This window comes from Pyrgilauda ruficollis, unplaced genomic scaffold (assembly GCF_017590135.1).
Source record: "Pyrgilauda ruficollis isolate IOZ18807 unplaced genomic scaffold, ASM1759013v1 scaffold24, whole genome shotgun sequence".
NCBI classification, from domain to species: Eukaryota; Metazoa; Chordata; class Aves; order Passeriformes; family Passeridae; genus Pyrgilauda; species Pyrgilauda ruficollis.
In genome coordinates, this window is record NW_024523648.1 from 4,237,399 (window position 1) to 4,260,114 (window position 22,716).

Here is a 22,716-nt window from a genome sequence, read left to right on the forward strand (position 1 = left end):
TACTTTCCATCCTGCCTATTCTTACATCCAAAGTCAGTGCCTTCAATGCTGTTGCCAAATAACAGATGAACCAGATCTTTGTGCTGATTCCAGTCAGTTCACTGACTATTTTATTCTCTGTTTCTTACACAAAGTTTATAAATCCCCCAGTGCAGAAGATAAAGGCCTATTCCTGTACATCGTAGACCCCCCCCGCCCCGCATATTCTGTAGGACTCATCATACCTGTCCCTGCTAGCTTTAATCCACATACCAACAGCTTACTTGTATTTAGGGACAGAGACTGCTGCAGGCTGTGATTCCAACTACTTAAAGGACTATCATCTTAGAAGGGGTCTGTATAAAGCAAGGCTATTATTTGGTGTAAACAGAGTGCCTGAAAGGAAGGCACGCTGAAGTAGAAACAAAGCTTGCACTTCTTCCCTGTTTTTTAAAAGAATTTTTTAAAAGCCTTTGCCACAGACAAAACCACACAGTTATTTTCTCACAGCTGTAATTACAGCTCACTGTCACACTAGCTGAACCACCTCATATGGCTGGAGGAGAAATATTAGAAGAACTTACAACGTGCCTAGTGCTTTTATATTCTATTTTATCCTCACCCCTGAAGAAGTCTGACCGATGAGAATTGCTGCTGTATTTCTAACTGCAAGGTAAGCTGGAAACCTTGATCATTTCAGGAGATGAAACCAAGCAGCAACCTATTTATACAGTTTAAACCACACCAACCGAAGCTTCAATGACAGATTTTGTGCAACAGAAAAGGTTGCAGCAGAATCACAGCTTCCCGTGATTTTCCACCTAGCTTAAAATTAATGCATGCACCCCCTGAGCAGGGGGTTTCGAGCATTTTCAGTATACAGAGGCAATTTTGCAATGTTAATCTGGATTATCAGTGAGTTTCATAACAAATTCACTCTGAAAGTGAGGAAAAGGGCCACACCACCAGGTGTGGAAGATAGTTCAGACCATGGGTCCAGATGGGCCATTTATTGTACCTGTTCATTGATACAGGACGTGGGTCAGAAAGACTAACAAAATATTAAGTAATGTCCTTGATCACAAACAATGATTTCAGCTGCTGGGACTTAAGCAAAACAAATATATTCCAAAACTTTTCTGAAACTTAGTTTGACTTTATGGCTACTACAAAAAACCAATTCACTCTGGTTATCTTGAGAGAGAAACCCCAAAGATACTACAATCTTTGGTTTCATGTTTGTTATCGGAATGCAGAAAGACGTTCACTTTCTTCAACATTTCAGGACTGCAAAATACTGTGTCGTTTGAGATGCTACCCTAGAAGATTAAATACACAAAAGAAAGACGAAACTTTTGCACTGAGAAATGGAAAGAGCTCACACTGGCTTGCACCTGGCAGGAAAATGCAGAGATATTATCACAGTTTGGAGGTACTGTGTTTTGCCAGATGCCATTTCCGTGCTCATTACCAAAGAGCTTCAGGATACTCCAAAGCTTGCAAGAAAGATCAGGTTTTGCTTCCTTTTTTTTTTTTTTTTTTCATAGTTCTTTATTTTTCTCTTTTACTTAGAGGACATTTGAAAAAAATCTCTGAGCAACATGGATTTCAAATTTATCTTGATGTAATTTGTGAAGTAAGGGACTATTTTCTGATCCAGATGGAAGCTAGAAGGCATTGCAAAAGACTATTGAAATCAAGCTCTTGTATCTCAACAAGGCACAAAAACATCTGTTCTTTGTTGGCCAAGACACAGTTAATAAACATTATTATTAGGTAAGCATCCTATTGTGCCTGTCATCATACATGCCAATCTCTGCATAAATTAGGACTCTAAACCCAACAGCAGGGAAAGAATTAATTTCTGAGAAGCGTGGGCCAAAATAACATTTATGCTTGTCAACAACCACCATAATCTCACATCATCCTTTTAGTCAGGCTTAAAGGAAAATCATCCAGGAAGCTTAAAATAATTTAGAAACACTTCTCTATTCTCAGTATCTCAATGTTTGCTCAATCAGAGCCCCCAGTTAAAAAATAACCCAAGGTAAAAAATAACCAAAGGTTTTTCTGCATAAAGTTGAAGGAAAATTTATGGGGCTAAACCTCTGCATATTCTGAAAGTCTTATCCTCAGCACACACTATCTGATCCCAGCAGATTATTCAACCCTAGAAAGTAATGACATAGGTGAATATTCACAGATACCCTTGACTATCCTGGATTTGCAGAGGTTACAAGATCTTTGACTGTTTAACAAAGACCACTAGCAATAAATCACCACAAAGGTTCTTTTGTGAGATTAAGATCACTTTACTCAATTCAGAGCTGTACGTGACACAGGAAAGTACAGCAGAAAATGAGTTACTTTTCTTTTCAGTACAGAGCAGAGCACTATAAAAGCAGCTTTTACATTTATTTCAAGATCTCAGAGTTTCTTCTGACACTGCAGCAGAGTGAAGTTTAAAAGAGGCCCTTTATACAGTCATTTGTCAGTCCAGGTGGCCTGGCCATGCAATGATTCTGCAACGTTTTTTCTCAGGCTGTCCCTTCCTTGTACTTCAACTTCAGTTCACACTCGAGGCTCAATAACAAAGTACTTGCCTACCATTTCTTCCCCAGTCTGCTTTTTTTAGACCTTTGATTTTGGAAATTGTTAATCAGTTTGAAAGAGCACACTCCTGCAGTAGCTTTGGCTTTCATGTTTCTTGAAGGGATATTCTATTTCTTAATGTAGTATGTAGGACATAGCATAAACTAAGTAAATATATTTACTGAGCAACTTCCCCAATGAAATAAATCCCAGTAACTGCTTGCATATGTGAAGATAAGCTAAGCTTCAGGCTTCAAGCTCCTATGCCAGTGACTGTTTTCCAGGAAGGTAAAGCCTCTTTCCAAGTTGTTCCCCAATGGCATCATTTACCCAGGAAGCAGGAAATGTAAATACTAGGATCTCATCGACCAGCTGGGTCTGATCTCTCAGGACCCAGATTAAAGGTCAAAATCTAAGTTTCCTCACACTTCCTTCTGCTGGAGTTTGCTCACTATGAACAGGGAAGGCAGATTCAGAAGGCTAAAAGAAAAAAAAGAAAGAAAGCCTCTCACTACAAAGGGTGCTGATGTTTAGTAGGTTTTTGATCTCAATGACACTGCTTTAATCACTTCCAAAGTGTTTTATGCCTTTTATGGTTCTTCAGTGTTGGATCCTAAGATCTGTTTTTTTCTGGGAAAATTCAGATAATTTCAACAACTACCTCTTTTGTTACTGGCCTATAGGAAATGAACCAGTCATCCAAGTGACTCACAGAATTCCCTCCACTAACAAGTACACAGAGCAGGACCCTGGGGTCATCACTTCTCAGTTTTAGAGCAAAGAAAAACCTCTTGCACATAGCAACCATGTTTTTGGGAACTTGTACATTCCTTTGGTTACTTTCACCATGTGGTATTAAACCAGTTTCAACTTCATTAAGTTCAAGTTTGAATCATCTCACATACACCTCCATGGATGTAACCTTTTGTGCTTCTTTTTGTACTTGCCTTGATGCCTATTTGCTGTCTGTATTTTCCACATGTGAGTCCAGCCTTTGTTTCACGCTGCTGTGGAAGGCAGAGACAATGCACTCTGCAGGTTTTAGCCACTTGATTGAGTCTGTGCTAGTATTTCAGCAAGGATGATAGAAAGCAGAAAGATTTTGAGGAGTTTTGAATCCTATGGAGCACTCCAGGTTAGAAGCTGCTGGCACATTGTGATACTGGTGCCAGTGGCTTTTCACCACCTCAGGGAGTGAAACGTTTCCCTCTTCAAGTGTCCAAGGTCAGGAATATTGCTATTCTTCCACAGCACACTCTTTTTGTGATAAGTACTTGTTTTCTGCCTGGGTGAGGTTTCAATTCCCTCATTTCTCTTTCTTCTGTCTTGCATGGGTGTAAGTAAAGGATACTGGAGCAGCATTCATCTGGGGTAACAGAGCTGGTACCCTCAGAAAACAAAGCTGGCATATGCTTACACTGGGTGAGACTGGGGAAACAGCTGTACAATGAAACAGTGTGTCTCTTCTGACTTTGTACTAAAAATCAGATTCTAATATTATCTTTTGCCTAAGAGACCGTCAAAAGATGCCATTACTGGAGAATGATATTTGTCATCTGTTTCTCACATACCATATTCCCTCTGCATACTTTTCCCTGACCTTGCCAGGAAGAATTTCCCAGAATTTTTTCAGTCATGAGCTATTGCAAAAGCTCTTTAGATCACCACAATCAGCAACAGTTACAGAAATTACGACTCCCAGAGTACTTGAACATTGGCAGAGTTCCCCTCTGCAGAATGACCAGTGGCAGCTATAATCTCTTCTAGCCAAGGGGGATGCTCCCAAGGAGGAGCCTTTTGCAGGCTTAGTATGCTGCAATGCCAGGATTAATAGTGGAGCTTGCACCAGTCATGCTTAATGTCCAGGGGAAACTGGACTTAAAGGTCTTAACCAGGATCATGAAATTCTGATGAGGATGGACCCCAGACACAGCAGCTCTCCATGAGAAAAACTCCACCCAAAACATAAATATCATACTGGCAGAATGTGGTTTTTGCCTTCCACAACACCAAGAGATACTCATCTCTTCTGTCACAAAATTAATCTAGACTTCTAGACTAGTCTTCTCAACATCCTCTCAGACAACAGAGGAAGATTTTTCCACAGTCAAAATCATTTAGTACCAGACAGACATCTAACAGGCAGGATGCATCAGGCATGTTGTTTCCACAAAATGTGGTGATCAGACAGTCTGCTCTAGGTAACAGACCCAGCACTTTGACTGCCAAAGTTTTGCCATTTCCTCACAGGGAAAGCTAAGAATGTTGCAAAGCATGTAACTTATACTCCACTTTCCAGTATGGCAGAAGAAAAAAGAAGGGTAATTTGAGTATTAAGAAGCCAGACCCTGTAAATGTTTCAAACCTTATTTATTTACCTTGCCATTCATAACTAGGAATTAGCAGTAGGCGACACACAAAAAAAAAAAAAAAAAAAACAAAAACAAAAAAACCCAAAAAACAAAAAAACCCAAAAAAACCCAACACCCAAACCAAAACAAACAAAAAAACCCCGCCCCCCCAAATAAGCAAACAAACAAACAAACAAAAAACAACACCAGAAAACCCCCCAAACCTAAATAAAAGAAGTGGTTTAGATTTGAAAGAGGTGGAGCTATGCAGTACAGATGGAGGCACTAAAAAAAATCTGAGAAGCAGCATTTCTCTAAACATTTCTCTGCTGTTTATAGCGTTGAATGGATAATTCCATGTATCTGAAGGAAGATATTTAGGACGTACAGATGACATGGAGTCTTATGACATACTCCCTGAAGCACCAGGGTGAAAAACACAATTTCCTTTTGAGATTTTCCTTATCCAAATATATTGGTCTTCCAGACAAGAATGACTCCTTAAAGAGGACAGTAAATGAGAGGATATCAAAGTAGGAAAAAAAAATATAAATAATCTTTAAATAAAAATTTAGTCCATTCTTACTTCACAGAATATTTAAAAGCACCACGCATTTTACTGTCTGTTCTAAAAATTACCAAGAAGAGACTGGAATAATTTTAGCTGGTAGCACAGAGAAAACTTTGTGAAGAAATGGAAGCAAGCTAAGTAAAAGCAAAGTAATATTTCGTACACCACAACTATAATCAGAATCTGGCATTGGTTTATTCAAATTTTGCTTTCTTGGAAGCAAAGCTTACATGTTTGTAAACATCAAATTAAACATTGCTTAATTTTACAATTTCCTAAACAAATACTTCTTTACCCTGAAGGGCATATGCAGACCCATCTATTTGTGTCACAGTTCTCCTGTTGATCTGTGCTTCAATATTTTTAAAACAATTGGTTCCTATACAATTTTTAATGGATCTTAAAAATTTCTTCCAATACTGTGCAAGTCATAGGCAAGGCCATTTTAAAGTGTGCACTTCCTTACATATTTTTTTATCAGTACTTAACTAATGCAACTGTGAAAAACTATACATTTTCAGGAAAATGTTTATATTTTGGTCCTGTACTTAAAGACCTTCTATAATCAAGTTGTTTACATGAATTTGAACCACAAGCATGTACACAACGAAACCACTATACCAATGTTTCTTGGTCTATGCATAAAAAGTATGTCTTCTACTTACACTAAAACATACAAAAAATAAACTACAAAAATTGTTTACACTTGATTTCAGCAAAAAAAGCTTTCTTCAAGAAAAATGATTCTTCTCTTTTTTTCAGCCATCAAAAAAGGAATGCAAGTAAACAATAAATACATGTGCTTTCTCCATATAGACATATTTACACTTGAGTCTTTGGCTTATGTTTAAGTTTCTTTATAAAGATCTTTATGTGATCCAGCCATCATTGCACATTAAAACAAAATAAGCCAGTTTTTCTTTTACTATATATAATATATATATGCAACACTTGAAACGTATAAAGAATGAACCTTACTATCAATCTGCACTGTTATTGTACTTTAACAATGTATCAAAAAGAAAAAAAATTAATACCATATAGGAAATATTGATACATGCAACAGATGGTCGCTCTACTGAATCTGAGAGACGGCTGCATATACATACACGAGAAGGTCCTAATCTGCGCAAACCTCTTCTGACTCTGCTTTTCATTAAATAGTATTTATGTGGCACTAAATGTTGATACTGTATACAAGCATAGAAACAGATTGAGTTCTTTTATTAAGATACACAACTTCATAAGAAAAATACTTTGCATTTAAAATTTAAAATCCCTCCCACCCCCCTCTTCCCCCAAAATCTTTCTTCACAGGATCAAGAACTGTTGTCAAAACAGCTTATTGAGATTCATATTTTTGGTGAACTTCATCACATCCTTTCCGACTAAGAGGATTCCAGGTATTCCAGTGCAACATCGTAGCAGAAACGATATTGCTCCTTTAAGGGGGAACAGAAACAGAAGTTACATTAAAATCTAAAGCCTTAGCAGCAGTATCTATAACCAAGAACATTCTTTGCTAACTAGTAAACTAGACAGGCTTGGCTTTTCTATTTTTCCCCCCTATTACACAAGTATATTACCAACTCTGATTTAAAAACTCACCCTAACCAATGAAGGGGAAAAGGACCCTGACCATGGAAAGTAATGATGTGCTTCTCTGATTTTTTCAGCTTCTGAACTGGTTTATCAAACATGAAAAGCTCTCCTCTCAGTCAGAGCATTCTTGCAGTGAAAGTACCTTAACTCTGATACACCACTTGTACTTGAGTTAGCTGATACTGAGCAGTAACTGGTGCAGGACCCCAAGCAGCTCCGTGTTCAGAGCCCATTGGTACAGTCCCGTTGATGTGGCATCCAAAAGATCAAATGAACACTTAAAAAATAAGTTCAAAACCTCATTGTGGTTATTATTTCTCCTTAACAGTGCTGCTGTTGAGAGCTGATACTGGGAGACAGGGAGGAGGAAGGAGAGAAGAGAGGGGAAGAGGAAGAAGAAATAAAACCAAGGAAATTAATTTGATGTCTATTGTCCTTATGACTTGAAAAATGAAATCTGCCTGTGTGATTTATTTTTGTTTTCACAGGAAGACAGCGTGATACATTAACAGGAAGTTGTGGGGATATCTTAAAGGCTTTATTGTGCTGCTCATTGTTATCTGATCCTGTTGCTGAATGTAGGGCACATGACACTGCTATATAGTGGTTTTCCTGGTTTGTTTTCTAACTAACAACTCAACAGCTTCTGCTGTTCAAGACTTCTGAATAAAAATCCATACAGCACAAATACATAACTAAAAAAATATAGCAACTTCAGTGTAAAGCTGTAGTGGAATTCAGGACTCTTTTGAAATGCAATATAAGTTTGCAGAGCATTTATCAGAAACAAACACAATTTACCTCGGCCTCCCTTTACAGAGACACAAATAATTTTCCATGTGATCTGACCTGTTTTCTTGACAGCAGTGAACTGAAACCAGGCAGCAATTCAATATGTTGTGTCTCAGATGTCTATGGCACAGGAGAATGCAAAGCGTTTGCAGCAAAAGCAGCAATACCTAGCCCAGTGTCACTGCTGCCACAGGATGTTCTATTTGTTAACATATTAACCATCTTCTTAATGCTGGCAAGGGATGGAAGTGATGCACTATGATTAAGAGAATCATGCCACAGAAGCTATTTGACATTAAGCAAACACTGACACCTGAAAAAAGGGGAATATAGGAAGAGGCAGATACAGCCATTTTGCACAATATGCAAGTTCACAGGGTCAGAAGCAATTTCCACATTGCGTTAACTAAAACATGTTTTTAATTTCAATTGGCATCCCTGATTTTTATGCTGTAGGCAGCCATCTGGCTGAAAAGTGACACTGGCAGCTGGCAGTGTGAGACTCAAATGGCAGGAACTCCCAAACACTATATAACCTCCTTTCATTCACCTACAAAAAGGAAAAACATCCATGTGGAAGAATATTTTAAGGACCTAAGTTTTTGTTGGAGAGGCAAACATTCAAATGATAGGCACTCATACTGCATGCATAAAGATTAACCAGAAGATTTAAGGTCATTTTGAGTTCTGGCAACATACATATGGATATTTAGTCTTGCAGTTTTGCTAATTCAGGCTCATGTTGTTTGCATTAGTTTATTGTTTATATTGTTTATTATTTAACTGTTGGATTCAATGATCTTAAAGTCTCTTCCAACCTAAATGATTTTATATATTCATTTGCAACATACTAGATCCAAATGTTTGATTTTAAAGTTCTGAGGTATCATTTTGACTACTGCAAATCTGAGTAACAAAGATTGTCAGTATTCAATACAACTTTCAAAGCAGCAGTTTTTATTAAGGAGCAAAATATTCACAGATCCCGCTAGGAATCTGTACTTCACAGCTTAATCCTACCAAGGAGAAATGCCTTGCTCTGTAAAATTTCAAGACAGCTTGTGTGAGTGCAGCCTGCTGCAACTTCCTTTCAAACAGACCAGGTTATTTTTGGAGATTAAAGTGTATTCTGTAAACTCAGAATGCTTTCTGTGGAAAGCGTGCAACCATGACAAGAAAGGTAGTATAAAATGCTAAGCCTGTCCTCTCACAATGCTGACTTGCATTTACACTCAATAGCTGTCCTTTCTTCTTCTGGCCCACGTTAGGTTTGCAGTTTTTGTGGGCACAGGACTGAAAATATATTTCATGCAACGAGGCAGCCTCTGGCTCCTTGGCTGTTTGCAGCAACCCTGTGGGGATGGTGCTTACCGGAGTCTCTACCATGTTGGGCTTACTGTTCCTCAAGGTCTTCACGGCGTGGAAAACGTCCACCACATTCTGCCTTTTCACCATCTCAACCACGATGCCGATGGCGCAGAACATCCCGCTCCGGCCACCGCCATTTCTGTACGCAAGGAAAAGAGAGAGTTAAGTGCCACTGTGGCCTAAGACAGCATCCAAAACATCCATTTCAGTTCTTTCAAAACTGCATCCATTTCAGTTCTTTCACTCTGTAAGCATGAGTGATTCCTGAGTCCCAGAGGGAGACCAGACTTTAGCAATCTCTTTGCAGCTCCAGTGGGTTTGGTCTAAGACATTTGCTTTTTCTGACCTTCCTCTCAATTTCTGCTTTTGAATTCTGCCCTTACAGTCCATCATGCTGCCCAACTGTGCTATAAGTCTAAATTACATATGCATTAGAAATAAAAAAAAACCCAATGTTTAAGTTCAATGGCAAGCAGGATGTTAGAAATAATAAAAACAAGTTCAATGCCAAGTACCTTTTCCACTTACTTCTGGAAAGACACTCAACTTATGATATGAGGATGATTCAACCAGATATGCTAAGACATCACTGATTTAATAACTTGCTGACCTTTGGGGACACTTCTGAACTATTTTAATCTAATTTCAAAGAAATTAAGATAGGTATTTCTTCTTATTCATTTTGAAGTGGTGTAGGCAGAAATGGGTCACTAGTTAATTCTGAACATTTAAACAGAGGTCTTTTTTTTCAGACTAAGGAGACAGATTGATTACTCTCTGCTTAGGGAGAAGAAGATGCCATCCTAAGTTTCAAAACTCCCAAACCAGCTCCCATTTAAGTATCAGGTAAGCAGCCAGCAGCCATTTACCAAAAATAGTTTTAGTATCGTGTACTGCAATAGAGCTTTTTTCAGATTTCATATACCCATAGTCTTCTTTTTGGGAAAAAAATGTAGCACACTCTGTGCAAAAGAGACACAAAAAGCCCTTATTTGGCACTCACTATAGAAGACTTCCTTACTGATACCAGACAGAAGAAAGAGATCTGTACATGTCTTGCACCTGAAAATCATGCTATTATGCACAGATTACAGTATACACAATATCACTGTAGAATCACACTCAAAATACTTGTTCCTTGACCTGACACAGAAAAACCTAAAAGCTGAACAAAAGCCTACAGTGGTAGGCAGTGGTACTTTTTTTTTTTTTTTTCATTAGAAAAGTAACAGGCACAGGTGCAAAAGAAGGTATCCATAAGAACACTGCTTAAATTAAAACCAAGAACTAATGCATAAGAATTTATTTGAAGAGCAGCAATTGACTTTCTCCAAGTTACTCACAGGCAATGGATGATGGTCCGGCCCTCCCCTTCTTCACATTCCTCTTGCCATTTTTCAACCTGGAGAATTAACTTCAAGAAGGATCTCTTGGAAGCTGGTACATCTCTATGAGAAGCCCATCCCAAATACTGGAATTGCTGCACCATCAGATAGCCCTCTTGTGGCTGAGGGAAATCAAAGAGCTTTAGGTCAAAATGGTACCTTTACATCTTGGTTTAGAAAACCAAAGTATAAAATTAACACGAAACCTAGGTGTTTATATTATGGAGATTCTAACATGTGTACATTGCAAAGTAGGGCCTCCAGGAATTTCTACCATCTGAGCTCAAGGAAAATGTCAGGAAAGGTAAAAAAGGGAACTGTATTGAAGACCACATCACAGTATATCGATCACAAATGTAACCTATCCTGAATTCTAAATCAAAAAATACCCTAGATTCCATAGATTCTATGTGCCAAGGTTGCTAGGCACCACTAATCAATTTAAAACATCACTATTAAATTCTTAGACTCCCAGAAACAGAGAGAGATACATTTGGCTTCTATTCATGAACTGACCCCATTATAAATTAACGAGTAATACTGCTGCACAAACATGACTGCTGTCCTTGAAGTCTTCCCTTTGTGCAAGATGATGATAATTATGACAGCCTTGCTGCCACTTTCTGAGCCTTCCACGTGCTAGATGTGACACAGGGAGAGCTTTGAATAGAATCTGACTGTCACAAGAAAGGCCTCAATAACAGGAAGAATAAATACTCTATCTGCTTTCTTGAAGCTGAAGATGACAAGTAGAAATGTGGATTTTAGAAAAGTAACAACAGAGCAGAGAGATTTTTAAAAGCAAGGCTTATGAGCAGAAGGACACAGGAGACAAAGAGAAGTAGAAGAGTAGAAAATCAAAGCATCATAAAAAGGGAAGAAATGGAAAAAAATGAAATAAGAAAAAAAAAAAAAAAGAGGAAGTCTCAAAATACAAGAAAAAAGCGCTATGGCGTAATATTTGCCAGTGTGCCCACACCTTAGTTTCCTGTAGTTTCCAAAAAGAGCTGAAAATGTTTTTTGTAATTCTGAATATAAGCAAGAAGAAAAAAAAAAAGAGTAAAATACTAGCCACATGAAAACTGATCTTTGCCCTCTGAAATATGAAAATGTGACCAAAATAAAAGAAAACAAAAACAAAAGAAAATACATGAAAGATCTTTGTGTACATGGTAATTAATTTTCCCCACAGTTATCTTTCAAGATTAATGAGAGTTAAATATATACTCAAGATACACTCAAGATACAATCAAGATACAATAAAGAAATTGTGATAAGTTCAGAATTGGATGGAAGATAAAAAGTAGTTGTGGTAAGTAAAATAGAGATTGCTGGTTAATTGTACGTAGACTGGTGGCACAAGCGACAAGCGTCTGTCAGGCTTTGTGGTGGGCAATATAAATAAGTAATTCATAGAGGTGAGCTAAAGAGGAAACATTGTATGGCAAGCAGGGTTTAAGAAGAAGTTGCAAGAGTGTGGAACACTATGGGACAGTAAAAAGATAAGATGGTCTAAGGTATGAAAGAGCTGACAAGAATGCAAGACTGCCACTGCTACTGAAGTTGAGAAAAAGATGATAATTGTAGGTTGAGGCACAGTGGTGGCAGAACTCATTAGAGGCAGAGGAATTTTCAGGGTTTTTTCACACCATGCTTTGCAGGGTGCCACAGTCTGCCTTTCCTGTTGCGGTTTTCACATCTTAGGCTGAGAAGGTGCTGGTTGTATAATCAGCCTCGGTGCTTCTGTTCGTGTTCACCACAGAAAACATCTTACCAAAGCTACTAACTAAATACCTGTCAGTGCACGTTCAATACAGGGATATTTCTTTTACTGTACACCAAACAAACAGAATACTTCTCACACAACAGGGATGAATGCCTCAGAACAACATCCATTCACCTCAAAGCTCTCTCTGCTTGTTGCAGAAAAGTACTGTAGATGTAGAAAAGTACTAGAAATCAGTATTAGATACTGATGCTTGACTGACTTTTCTGGGTAACATCTTATGATCATTAGTACTTTACTATTATTCAAAATTAAAAAGCACAAGAGCCTAGGGAGCATGAAAAACAACATATTTTTCTGTCATATATTGTTACAATAATACTTACTCTTGTTAGATTGCATATCCTGAAAATTCTGTTTATGACGTCGCAGTCCATTGAACATGACATGCATTCCACTTGGATGGGGCCATACCGCAATATCCCTTCCTCAGGCCAGTATTGTGGGCAACCCTGTGCCAGAGCATAACAGGCATAGTTAAATGGTAAATTACAGCTTGAGCATTGCCTTATTCCACTGCAGACATCTCACCTCACTTTTACTGAGCAACTAGTGTTGATTCTCTGTAAAGCAGAGAATAATTGTAAAGTCACTGCACTGCTCTATACTTTCATCATGTAGTAAATCCAGAGTGATTAAAGCACGTGACGGTACATGAAAACTCAAGCTCCAAACTAACCTGTGCTAAGTCGACTTCATTTAACATCACAAGAGAAGTACAGCCATAGTCGTACACTAATCTCCAGAAATCTTTCACAGTGTTTGGCAAAGGATGTTGTGTGACGATAAAAGCTGCTGGCTGCCTGTAGCTCTGTAAAGGCAAACAACTTTGTTAGTACTTAACTTAAAAGTACTTAAATTCTACTGAAACAGAGCAAAACATAAAAATGTAACAAAGGTGTGACATCAGTTACTTCATATATCACTGAGGATGTAAACGTTAAAAACATATTATCATCTCCAATAAAAACAAAGAGACCTCTGCTCAGGTCTGCCTTATTCTTGGTTACAGAACAAGCCCTGTTTTTACACTCAGATATGCTCTGGGCACTGCAGATGTTCTTTGTGGCTCTGTTGAGTTGAGGCTTAGGCAACTCTGCTCTAGGCACTGTGTCCAGGAGCCAAGCAGGGAACCTTCACCCAATGACGCAGAGAGGGGTGCAGAGGTCTCAGGTCATCACCCTCTCCACAGCAGGTTTTATGTGAACTCTGCAACTGAACTGGGGACTAAGCTCAACCCCAAACTCTTGTTTCACAGTGCACAGCCACAGGGACGCCCACAGAACTGATTTTTGGGATCACTGGGACCCATTTCCAGCAGAAAGCATCAGTTCAACAGCAAAATCCTATTTCCTGCCATGACTGAAGGTTCCATTTTCTGTATGCTGTGTTATACACAACTGCAAATAGGGACTCCCAGCCTTGCACAGTAACTGAGATGCAACTAACAGTGGAGGGGCTACTTTCCTTCTGCAGATGTATTATAAGCAGCAAGCAGAAGAGGAGAGATCAGAAGTCTTTTGCAGGCAATTTGTAACCATCCATAGAAAAGTAAATTAACCAAGGAGAAAGATCTGGTAGGGCAGATAAACCACTTTTGCTATGGAAGCTTGCTTATTTGAAGATTGATCTAAGGGATCATTATGTGCCTGATATCGACATACCTTCCAATAACTTGTTGTTAATGTCTTTAGCATCAGTACTTGCTTGACAAGAGATTAAGGAAGTTGCTGATTTTTTTAATATAGATTTTTGTTACCTTTTCTAATGCAGGAAGGATGTTGGGGTAGTAGCAGCTCATGTCCTACTTCCTAGAACTGCCCAGGGACAACAGAGGGACAACCAATTTTGATTCTTCCCCTGTACTTTTAAGAAATAAAACAAGTTCTAGCCGATGTTTTCCTAACCCTCTTTCCCATAATTTATTGTGTTTCTCAAAAGAAAGATAAGGGGTAAGTTCCTCTTTTTGTTTTGTTATTGAAAGTCCCTTTTTCTTGTCCAGTAGTTCCTCTTCTCTGAATAAATTAGTCTTAAAAGAAATGCCCAGAAGAGAAAAGGCAAAAAAAAAAAATTGTGTTACCCAAAATTTTAACCTTTTACTTATAACCTTGTTGTATGCCTTCATTGTAATATAATACCTTTTATTTCTGCTGTTGTTCTTCCTTTTATTACTACCATTTCTGCCTTTATTAACTTGCCTCTGATTGCTGATCCATTAATATATTGCTTGGTTCATGTTCTACCTGCTGTTGCACACTGAAGAGTCCTCCTGCCCCCCACAGCCTGTGTTGCCTTTCTTTCACCCCAAACCACACTCCTCAATGCACCTCTGTTGGGTGGTTCACAGCACATCAATTTTATCCTTAATGGTGCTTAATGCCATTTTAACTGCAATTCTAAACAATTTTTTGCTACCAGAATTCTGTTCACTGCTCTAATTCACCTGTTCAGCCCCCAGTGACACCCTAATACATTGGTCTTACACAAACTACTCCTCTATTTTTTTTGGCACAATAAGGTGGTTGTGAGATTAGGGGCTACATTTTGCTATCAGTTTGTTTTCTGCACTAGCTCAGGCAGAACTCAAGGATGACTATATCAATCAGTGTTGCTGATTTCTGCTGCTATTTGCCATTTTATTTCAGCATCTCTCCTTGACATGGCAGTTTCTGATAGCATTTCATTTTTGAAGAACGGAAGATGCTCCTGGAAATCAGGCCACTTATTTAAGTATTCACTGTAAAAGTGGCTTTAGGACCTAACTTTGGAAATGCTAATGGGAGGCACAGGAAGATGTCTGGCAGCACATGAACTGCTTTATTGATCAGACATATATAAGCAGGTTCAACTCCATTTTCCCCATTAATTCACCTTTCCCCCTGACAGTACTTCTGTTACTCAGACTTCAACTTTAAAGAGCTGCAACTCAAAATATAAACAACAAACTCCCCAATCCTATACTCTATACTCAAACATGCCAAGAAAACAATTTTTTCTTCCTCTGTTGCTCCTGCTTCAGTATAGAAAGACTTTTTTATGAAATAGTGACAGTAACCTCATGTTCAGACAGATAACATTTACTTCCTAACAAACAGTAGATTTTTGAGATCCTGCTGAGATTTGAGATATGGAAGTCTGGACACTAGATCTTTATATAATGATGTTAAAAAGGTGAGATTTCCAGAGGGTCCCACAAGGATGCCAAAGAATACAGATAACTAATCTTCTGAACAAAAACACAAGCTGGTGGGGCTTCTCACCTCCTCCCCCCCACCTTTTTTCATTAGGACTGTTTTATTGGGCACTGCAGCAACAGAATTACCCTTTCTTAAACCAGCAATTACAGCATTACAGAGCTTTCCACGGCACACTATGCAGACAAAGAAGGTAGTCTCTTACGTCCATAAGAGCAGCATTGATGTAGTTGCTGCTCTCCCCATCAATAGTAATTAAGAAAGGCAGACATCTGTCAGGTGGCAGCATATCCATGAAGCGGTTCTTGTCATGGTTCCTTGGCAAGCAGGCGATGCTGCAGTCCTCTGCCTGCAGGCGAGGGGTCACGGAATTCAGGGTCTAAGGAAAAGAGGACGCTTGTTTTAGCACGCTGAGCTAACACACATGGGACTCGGGAACCTCAAGTTTTACTGTAAAATATTGCAATATGAGAAAACATGAGGCATTAGCAAGAAGACTTTAGTGAATGTCTCAAGCTCCTATCTGTTTGTTGGACATTCTGGGCTTTGCAAAGAAGCTGCAAGTATTAAAGGCACTCCATGTACTACTGAACATATTCCACGTGACACCATCCCTTCAGAAAGGAATAAAATAAAGAGGATTCTTTGGAGCTCTAAAAAACTATGCCTTCCATATGCAAATGCAAGCCAAAACTCTCTCTGGCTCCTACTCACTGGTCTTTATTTCAGACAGATATTTACTGCAGTTTTATTAAAAGGAGGATATTATGTATTTACAACAATTTTGCAAAGCACAAAAACATGGGTGCTTTATTTTGTGGACAAAAAGTGAGGGACCAATTGCTATAAAAGTCATATGAAAAACCTTCTCCGTAAAATAAATTAAATGTATCTAGGGGCAAAAAAATTGTTGTCACATCAAGAATTAGTAGAAGCTGTGAATACCTGAAACTCATCTTTGAGATGTGAAGAGTTTGTCTGAGAGTCTATTCTAATCATATCAAAATAAGCAGCTTTGAATTCACAGACAGGAATGGCAGTTTCTCCACACAGGCAAGCTTCTAGAATAGCATCGTGAATAAAGATGTACTGCTCCTGTCAAATTAGGAAAAGAAACAAAAATTGTAGCCATTTAAAACCAACAGATCTTTCCTTCTTTTAGGATAAACAGGCCTATTGCACACTCTTAAACCCATCCAAAGTACTGTCCATCAATACATTAAATAGTGCTTTAATACAAACAGTCTTGTTCTTATTGGGGTGCAGTGAACAAGGATGTTTTCTCCAGGACCAATTTAAATTCAGTAAAACTTAACAGAACAGGGAGAGTAATTTATTTAAGATGAGATTTTCAGTTTTCTTGTACTGCTTGTGGGTTTCTGTGCATATGCCAAAGGCTTGTTTGCTTTATCAATTTTTTTTTAATAGCTTTCAATCTTCTGATGTTAGCAGAAAGTGCAAATTGCTTCAAGCACTACTAGTGTGATTAGCAAGTATTTGGCATGCTGCCTTCTCCTTATGCATGTGCAAGCTAGTGCATCAGTTGCCTCATACTTGGCTCTAGGCCAGTAATAAATTCCAGTGTGTTCCAACAGAAGCACCAATTCTTCCCATTTTTACTAACTTGTCTTGAGAGAGCCTGAGTCCTAGATAACTGCATTACTACTTCAGTTAGGCCTCCTGTCAATTTTTACACAAAATGCCCATTATATTTACTCACCCTGAGAGTAATAGATGTAAACCTTTTCTAGAACTGTGCCAGCCTCACGTAGCTATTGTGAATACCAAAAAAGCTCTTAATTTATGAGCACAAAATTTAACATGTGCCTGTAAAAGCACCACATGTCCAAGGACCACAGTCATCTTCTGGCTCTACAGCCTTCCACATAGAGCTATGGAGCTATTGGCATCACTGTTGACTGTATGACCATCACAAGAACTTGATGCAATGACATCTTTGTTTTGCTATGCAAGTATGAACCTCTGAGAGAAGGTGATAGGTAACAGTCAAAAGGAAGAGGAAGGAATAACAATAGATGTGTTAATTCACATGCAAGTGCAGATTAAACTGGGAGGGTTAAAGCAGTCACACTGAAACATTCCATCCCATGCACTTCCCAAAGGTTAATGGGCCCGTAGCAGCAGTAGTTGACCAGGACCATCTATTGTTCAACTGGCATAGGTTGCAGCACGAAATAAAAACTGCACCAAATTACACTGACATGTTTGGCTGCCATCTGCAGAGATTTCCATGAGGTCACAGGTGAAATAACATCTCAGGTACATGTTCTTATGGAGGGCAGGACAGAGAAGTGGTGAACCACTTCAGGTAATCTACCAATATAAACCAATCATCAGTGTTTCTTTGGAAGCTCAGTGGTACTCTGGTGGCAGAGTGGGAGCTGTTAGAACTTCATTCCTAAGGCAATGGTTTTATTGTGAAGCTGTGTTGAAAGACCAAGAGTAAAAATATGGAAAATATTCGCAGCAAGGTTAATAAAGCAAACAAAAACAGAATTGGAAAGAGAGCGTGAAATGGACATAAAGTTCACCAGTAAATTTATATATAAAGTGACTGAAGAATGTCTAAAACAAGTGTCAGCCTTCTGAAATTGTACCTTTAGGATAGTGGGATTGCTAATACTAGAGCTGGGGAGAGACATCCCAGACATGCCTAATCTAAGGTCTTCCCTGAAAAAAATCCTTCTTTCTTTCCTTTTGTTACCTAGTTAGGACGGCACTTGTTTCTGTGAAGACTACAAGAGTTGGCAGATTTGTTGCACCACCCTGGTTCTGGATGCTTTTACACTCAGCAATTTTTCCCAATGGAGGCAGCCCCTTGACAGGGCCACCACCTGCTCACTTTGCAGAGTCACAGTGAAATTCTGACCTAGAAGGCTCCAAAAAGCACCAGGTGCTTCAAAGGCAGACTGCTGTACCTCAGTTTGTACCATGTTGATGCGCCGGGACCGCAAAGCTTTGACACAGTTGTAGATATCCACAACACCTTCTCTTTCTGCCATATCCAACATGATATCAATCACGATATAACAGCCTGTCCGTCCAGCACCAGCACTGACAAGAATCAGTAAATACTGTTAGGAATAGCCCCAGAAAAACATCTAAAAACTTTATAACGATTACTGAGAGCATTCTTACAAAATAATTCAACTTTTTATCACAGCCACTATCTAATTTTTATCTTCTCTCCTTCTCATCATGTCCTTTAAATCTTTTGATGTGTTCAAAACAACATTTTTCCATCACACTTGATACGCTAAGTAACAACAACAACAAAAAAATTATTCCTTTTATCACCCAAATCAATACTTAAATTAAAAAAAGTTAGTTTAACTGAAATCTGAAGATTGATTAAACTTACGCACTTCAGAATATTATAGATCTACTTTTTCTTTAATAAGACTAGGAACGATTTTTAAGTGATCTATTACAATAAGAAACTCAAGTTTATGTTTTACCAGGCAAGTTCCAAGGTTGTTCAGACAGCACATTTAACAATATCCAGAAGATTCACTTAAGATTTATTTTGGCTTTACATAAAGCTATGGACAATTTTTGCACAGTGAATTATTATAATCTGTAAAGGCTGAGTAGCTTTATCTACAAAATGTAATTAAACATTTGACTAAAACACTTAGGTAAATCAAGCATCTGTGGAAAGCAAATTCTCTTTGTCAAAGGATGGTGCCCCAACAACATAACCTTGCAAAATCTGCACAGGAGAAACATTCTGTATTTGTTGCCACTAACCTAATTCCATCTTTCTTCATCTACTTGCTTACTTTGCTTTAAATTAATAATCTGTTCAGACATTATATGCAACACCAAGCTATCAAAGCAGATGTATCTACACTCATTCTCATATGTTGTCACAAAATTGTTGAAGGCTACCTAAAATGATAGCCCGGAGTATCATGATTTAGCTGGTGCAGCTGTTGCAGGAAAAATAAAATCTCAGACTATCCTATTTAAGAAAAGCGTACTAGAATCCTGTTATTTTCAAACATTGCTGCAGTCTGCCAAATCCTACAGCAGTGTGAGTTAGGCAATTCAAAAAGGGAAAAATGAAAACAGAGCACTTCAAGATGATAGATGCTTCAGAAGACACTGCTGTAAATAACCATACAAACAGTTGTGAAAAATACAAATCTACACCTTTGGTACACACCTGCAATGGACAACAATAGGCCCTGCACTAGGAGGGTTAGACAATTTGACTCTTCGTATAAAGGAAAGCAGTCCTGTGGCATTGTAAGGAACGCCATGATCTGGCCAGCCAGTGAAATGAAACTGTTTAACTTCACGGATTTCATTGTAGCCCCTCTGCAAAAGGCAAAAAAAAAGGTTATGAAATTCAAAGTATTTCATAGACTAGATATTATCTGGCTCAAATAATGATACACATATTGATAGCATCTACATGCAGTTTTCATCATTTCATCAATTATTTAAAGCAATGATCCGTAGGAAGCTTAGAGAAGTCACTGGGTTATTTTAATTTTGAAGTTTGCAATTTTTACTTTAGACATTAGTTATGCTAGTTTTGCTGCACTGAAGATTTTTTTAATAGACTTCGATGCATTTCACATTGATTTTCAAACTAACTAGGGAAAGGGCCTGCTACTTTTAAAGGCAAATATGATTTAGCACAAGACCACAACTGTATCACATAAAGTATTCACAGAATTTGTCCTTTGATTGAGATTGACTCAGCAGCGGTCAGAACAGAGGGCTAAGGGATGAACAGCAGGCATGACTCATAATCTGGTACTTGAGTTTAGCTCAGAAGTGTGACTGTGGAGAAGAGGTGACTTTCAGAGGGGGACGGCAGCAGCTGACATTTCTGGGGAAATTCAAAGTCCCACAGTGAGATGCATGCTTGGGTAGCGCTGATGCAATGCATAACTCCCATGGTAAGGTAAGGCTGCCTACATTGTGGCCCAGCTAACAAGTCAGAAGGATTTGGTGTTACAGAGAAACATCAGCATAGCCTCTTTCATCCTCCATGCTACCAGGAAACAGTATTTTGCTAAGCCCTTTCAAAATGTGCTCACCCTTCCCAGCGTGAAGGTCCTGACAACATATTCCGCGAGGGGTTCCATCTCTACACAAGTCACTTTGAAGTCTCCATAAACTTCAGTGTCGTCAGGCCAGTACTTGTAACATTTGACCTAAATAAAAAATGGATATGATTTTACACCAAGGGAAGAGAAAAGCTTGAGGAAACTGTACTGCATGTACTGCATTATATCGCATTTATTTCCAAAATGACCATGCATTCATGCAGCTTGTCATGGCTAGTAGCGGTTATGTCAAGTTAAGCACTAGCTACAAGGAGTTTCCACTGCTTTACATGGCTGCATTTAGGTGCCATTCACTTCTAAATGAGCATTTGTATTTTCTTTAGTGCTGAGCTGTGGAATATATTTCCACTTATGCTAAATTGTGATGCATTTTGTACCCATAATCAAACTGCTGCAAGTAATCCCAGATACTTTATAGACTTCCCTGAGGTATTTGTTACTGCTAAACCGTAAATAATTTGCTGATTTCTAGCCACTGATATAGAAGCACATTTCCTCTACTACTCTTCTCGTTTGAGTGATGCTATGAATTAACAATGCTATACAAATCTATTCTGATGAAATATGAATTTTGGATTCAGACAATTTTCCACTACGCATGAAAGCAACACAGCATCAGTTTTCAGAAGTTGCTTTTAGAAAATACCATAACTGCAACATTGCCTGGACTCTTTCCCCTTGCCCCCTCAGGATGCAGGGCTGCCCTTCACAAGACCCTTCTACATTCTGCCCCTAGTATGTCTTGCCAGCAGTTTTTTTCTTTATGCTTGCAGCATTAAAAAAAATAAAACAAAAAACCCCAAAAACTTACTCTTCCAACTTCCACTAAATTTGTCACCATCACAACACAAGCTGACTGCTCCTGCCATATCATTCTCCAAAAGTCATAAACAGTCTCATGAACTGGACCTGTAAGAAAAAATTCCAGGTAATATTCTGCAAAAACATAACAGTCAAAGCAAATGCTAAGAATAAAATCCAGTGTGTTTCAGAGCTGATGCATGTGAGCACATTTGCTCAGAGAAGAAAACCTTGTAAAACCACATCATCATGCCCTTGTGCTGGTTTCCAGATTATATTGTTACTTCTAACCAGTGCTGGATATTCTCAATTTAACTGAATTACCACTTGAAAGAAAATAATGGCAGGTGTTTCATGTAGCAAAATGACAGAAGTAGCTTGAGAACTACAACGACAAAGCAATGTGTGATTGTGTGGACAGTTACACTTCCAGTTTTGTTTTACATTTGTTAAATACAATGAGTTGAGAATGAGTTTCTTCAGGTGCTCACCAAGGAGATGCCTGTACCAGAGTGAAGTATCAGGCAGGACGGTGCTGGTACAGATACTCTGCACTTACTATCTGCTTTCCTGGCAAGCATGGATGCACAAGTAGGCACTGAGCCAGACACTTCCCCCTGAAGTGTATTTAAACTAACTTAAGTACTTTTCTGTGAGGCAAATGAGAAGCACATGTTTAAGTTTTGCCTCCTGCTCTGCTGCAGAGACATGTTCAATTGAGTGACAGAGGCATTTACCCTGTTGCAATAATCTCCAAAACAGCTCCTTTACCTCCATCCAGCAGTGCTATAAATATTACTGTATATAACAGACATAGAATCACAGAATTATCTGGAAAAGACCCTTGACATTATCAAGTCCAACTATAAACCTGACATTGCCAAGCACACCACTAACCTCAAGTGCCACATTTGAAGACTCAAACACATTCTTTCATATGCTAGATCAAAGGCTGCACACAAAAGCAGCAATAAATTTTTCTCTCCTTTACACACTATAATGTGCAATGATTTGCACAGTAAAACAGAAGTAAAATACAAATGTAGACTTAATGCCATGTAGAGACCTATTTAGGCAGCACTTACCCAAAAATAAAAAACAAATGTGGTCACAACTCTAAGCATCCTGCTTTAAAATAAGTCTTGACTTTGACTTTTCTGTGTGCACTTACAGTCAACTGAGGGACAAAT

The 22,716-nt window shown here is 38.5% G+C and overlaps 1 protein-coding gene across 8 annotated transcripts in view; it reads right to left on the reverse strand.

Annotated features, from left to right (window-relative positions):
* Positions 1-5,664: 5,664 nt before the first annotated feature.
* Positions 5,665-22,716, reverse strand: part of PTPRK (protein tyrosine phosphatase receptor type K) — a 380,307-nt gene continuing 363,255 nt past the window's right edge. For all 8 annotated transcript variants that reach the window (XM_041469934.1, XM_041469932.1, XM_041469928.1 and 5 more), the window contains 11 exons: positions 21,537-21,634; positions 20,696-20,812; positions 19,810-19,964; positions 18,560-18,695; positions 16,566-16,715; positions 15,826-15,999; positions 13,106-13,237; positions 12,753-12,878; positions 10,599-10,762; positions 9,259-9,394; positions 5,665-6,935 (listed from right to left, as the gene is read on the reverse strand). In XM_041469934.1, the coding sequence (XP_041325868.1) occupies positions 6,882-6,935; positions 9,259-9,394; positions 10,599-10,762; positions 12,753-12,878; positions 13,106-13,237; positions 15,826-15,999; positions 16,566-16,715; positions 18,560-18,695; positions 19,810-19,964; positions 20,696-20,812; positions 21,537-21,634 (1,442 nt within the window). In that variant the 3' untranslated portion in view covers positions 5,665-6,881. The remainder of the gene's footprint in view (positions 6,936-9,258; positions 9,395-10,598; positions 10,763-12,752; positions 12,879-13,105; positions 13,238-15,825; positions 16,000-16,565; positions 16,716-18,559; positions 18,696-19,809; positions 19,965-20,695; positions 20,813-21,536; positions 21,635-22,716) is intronic.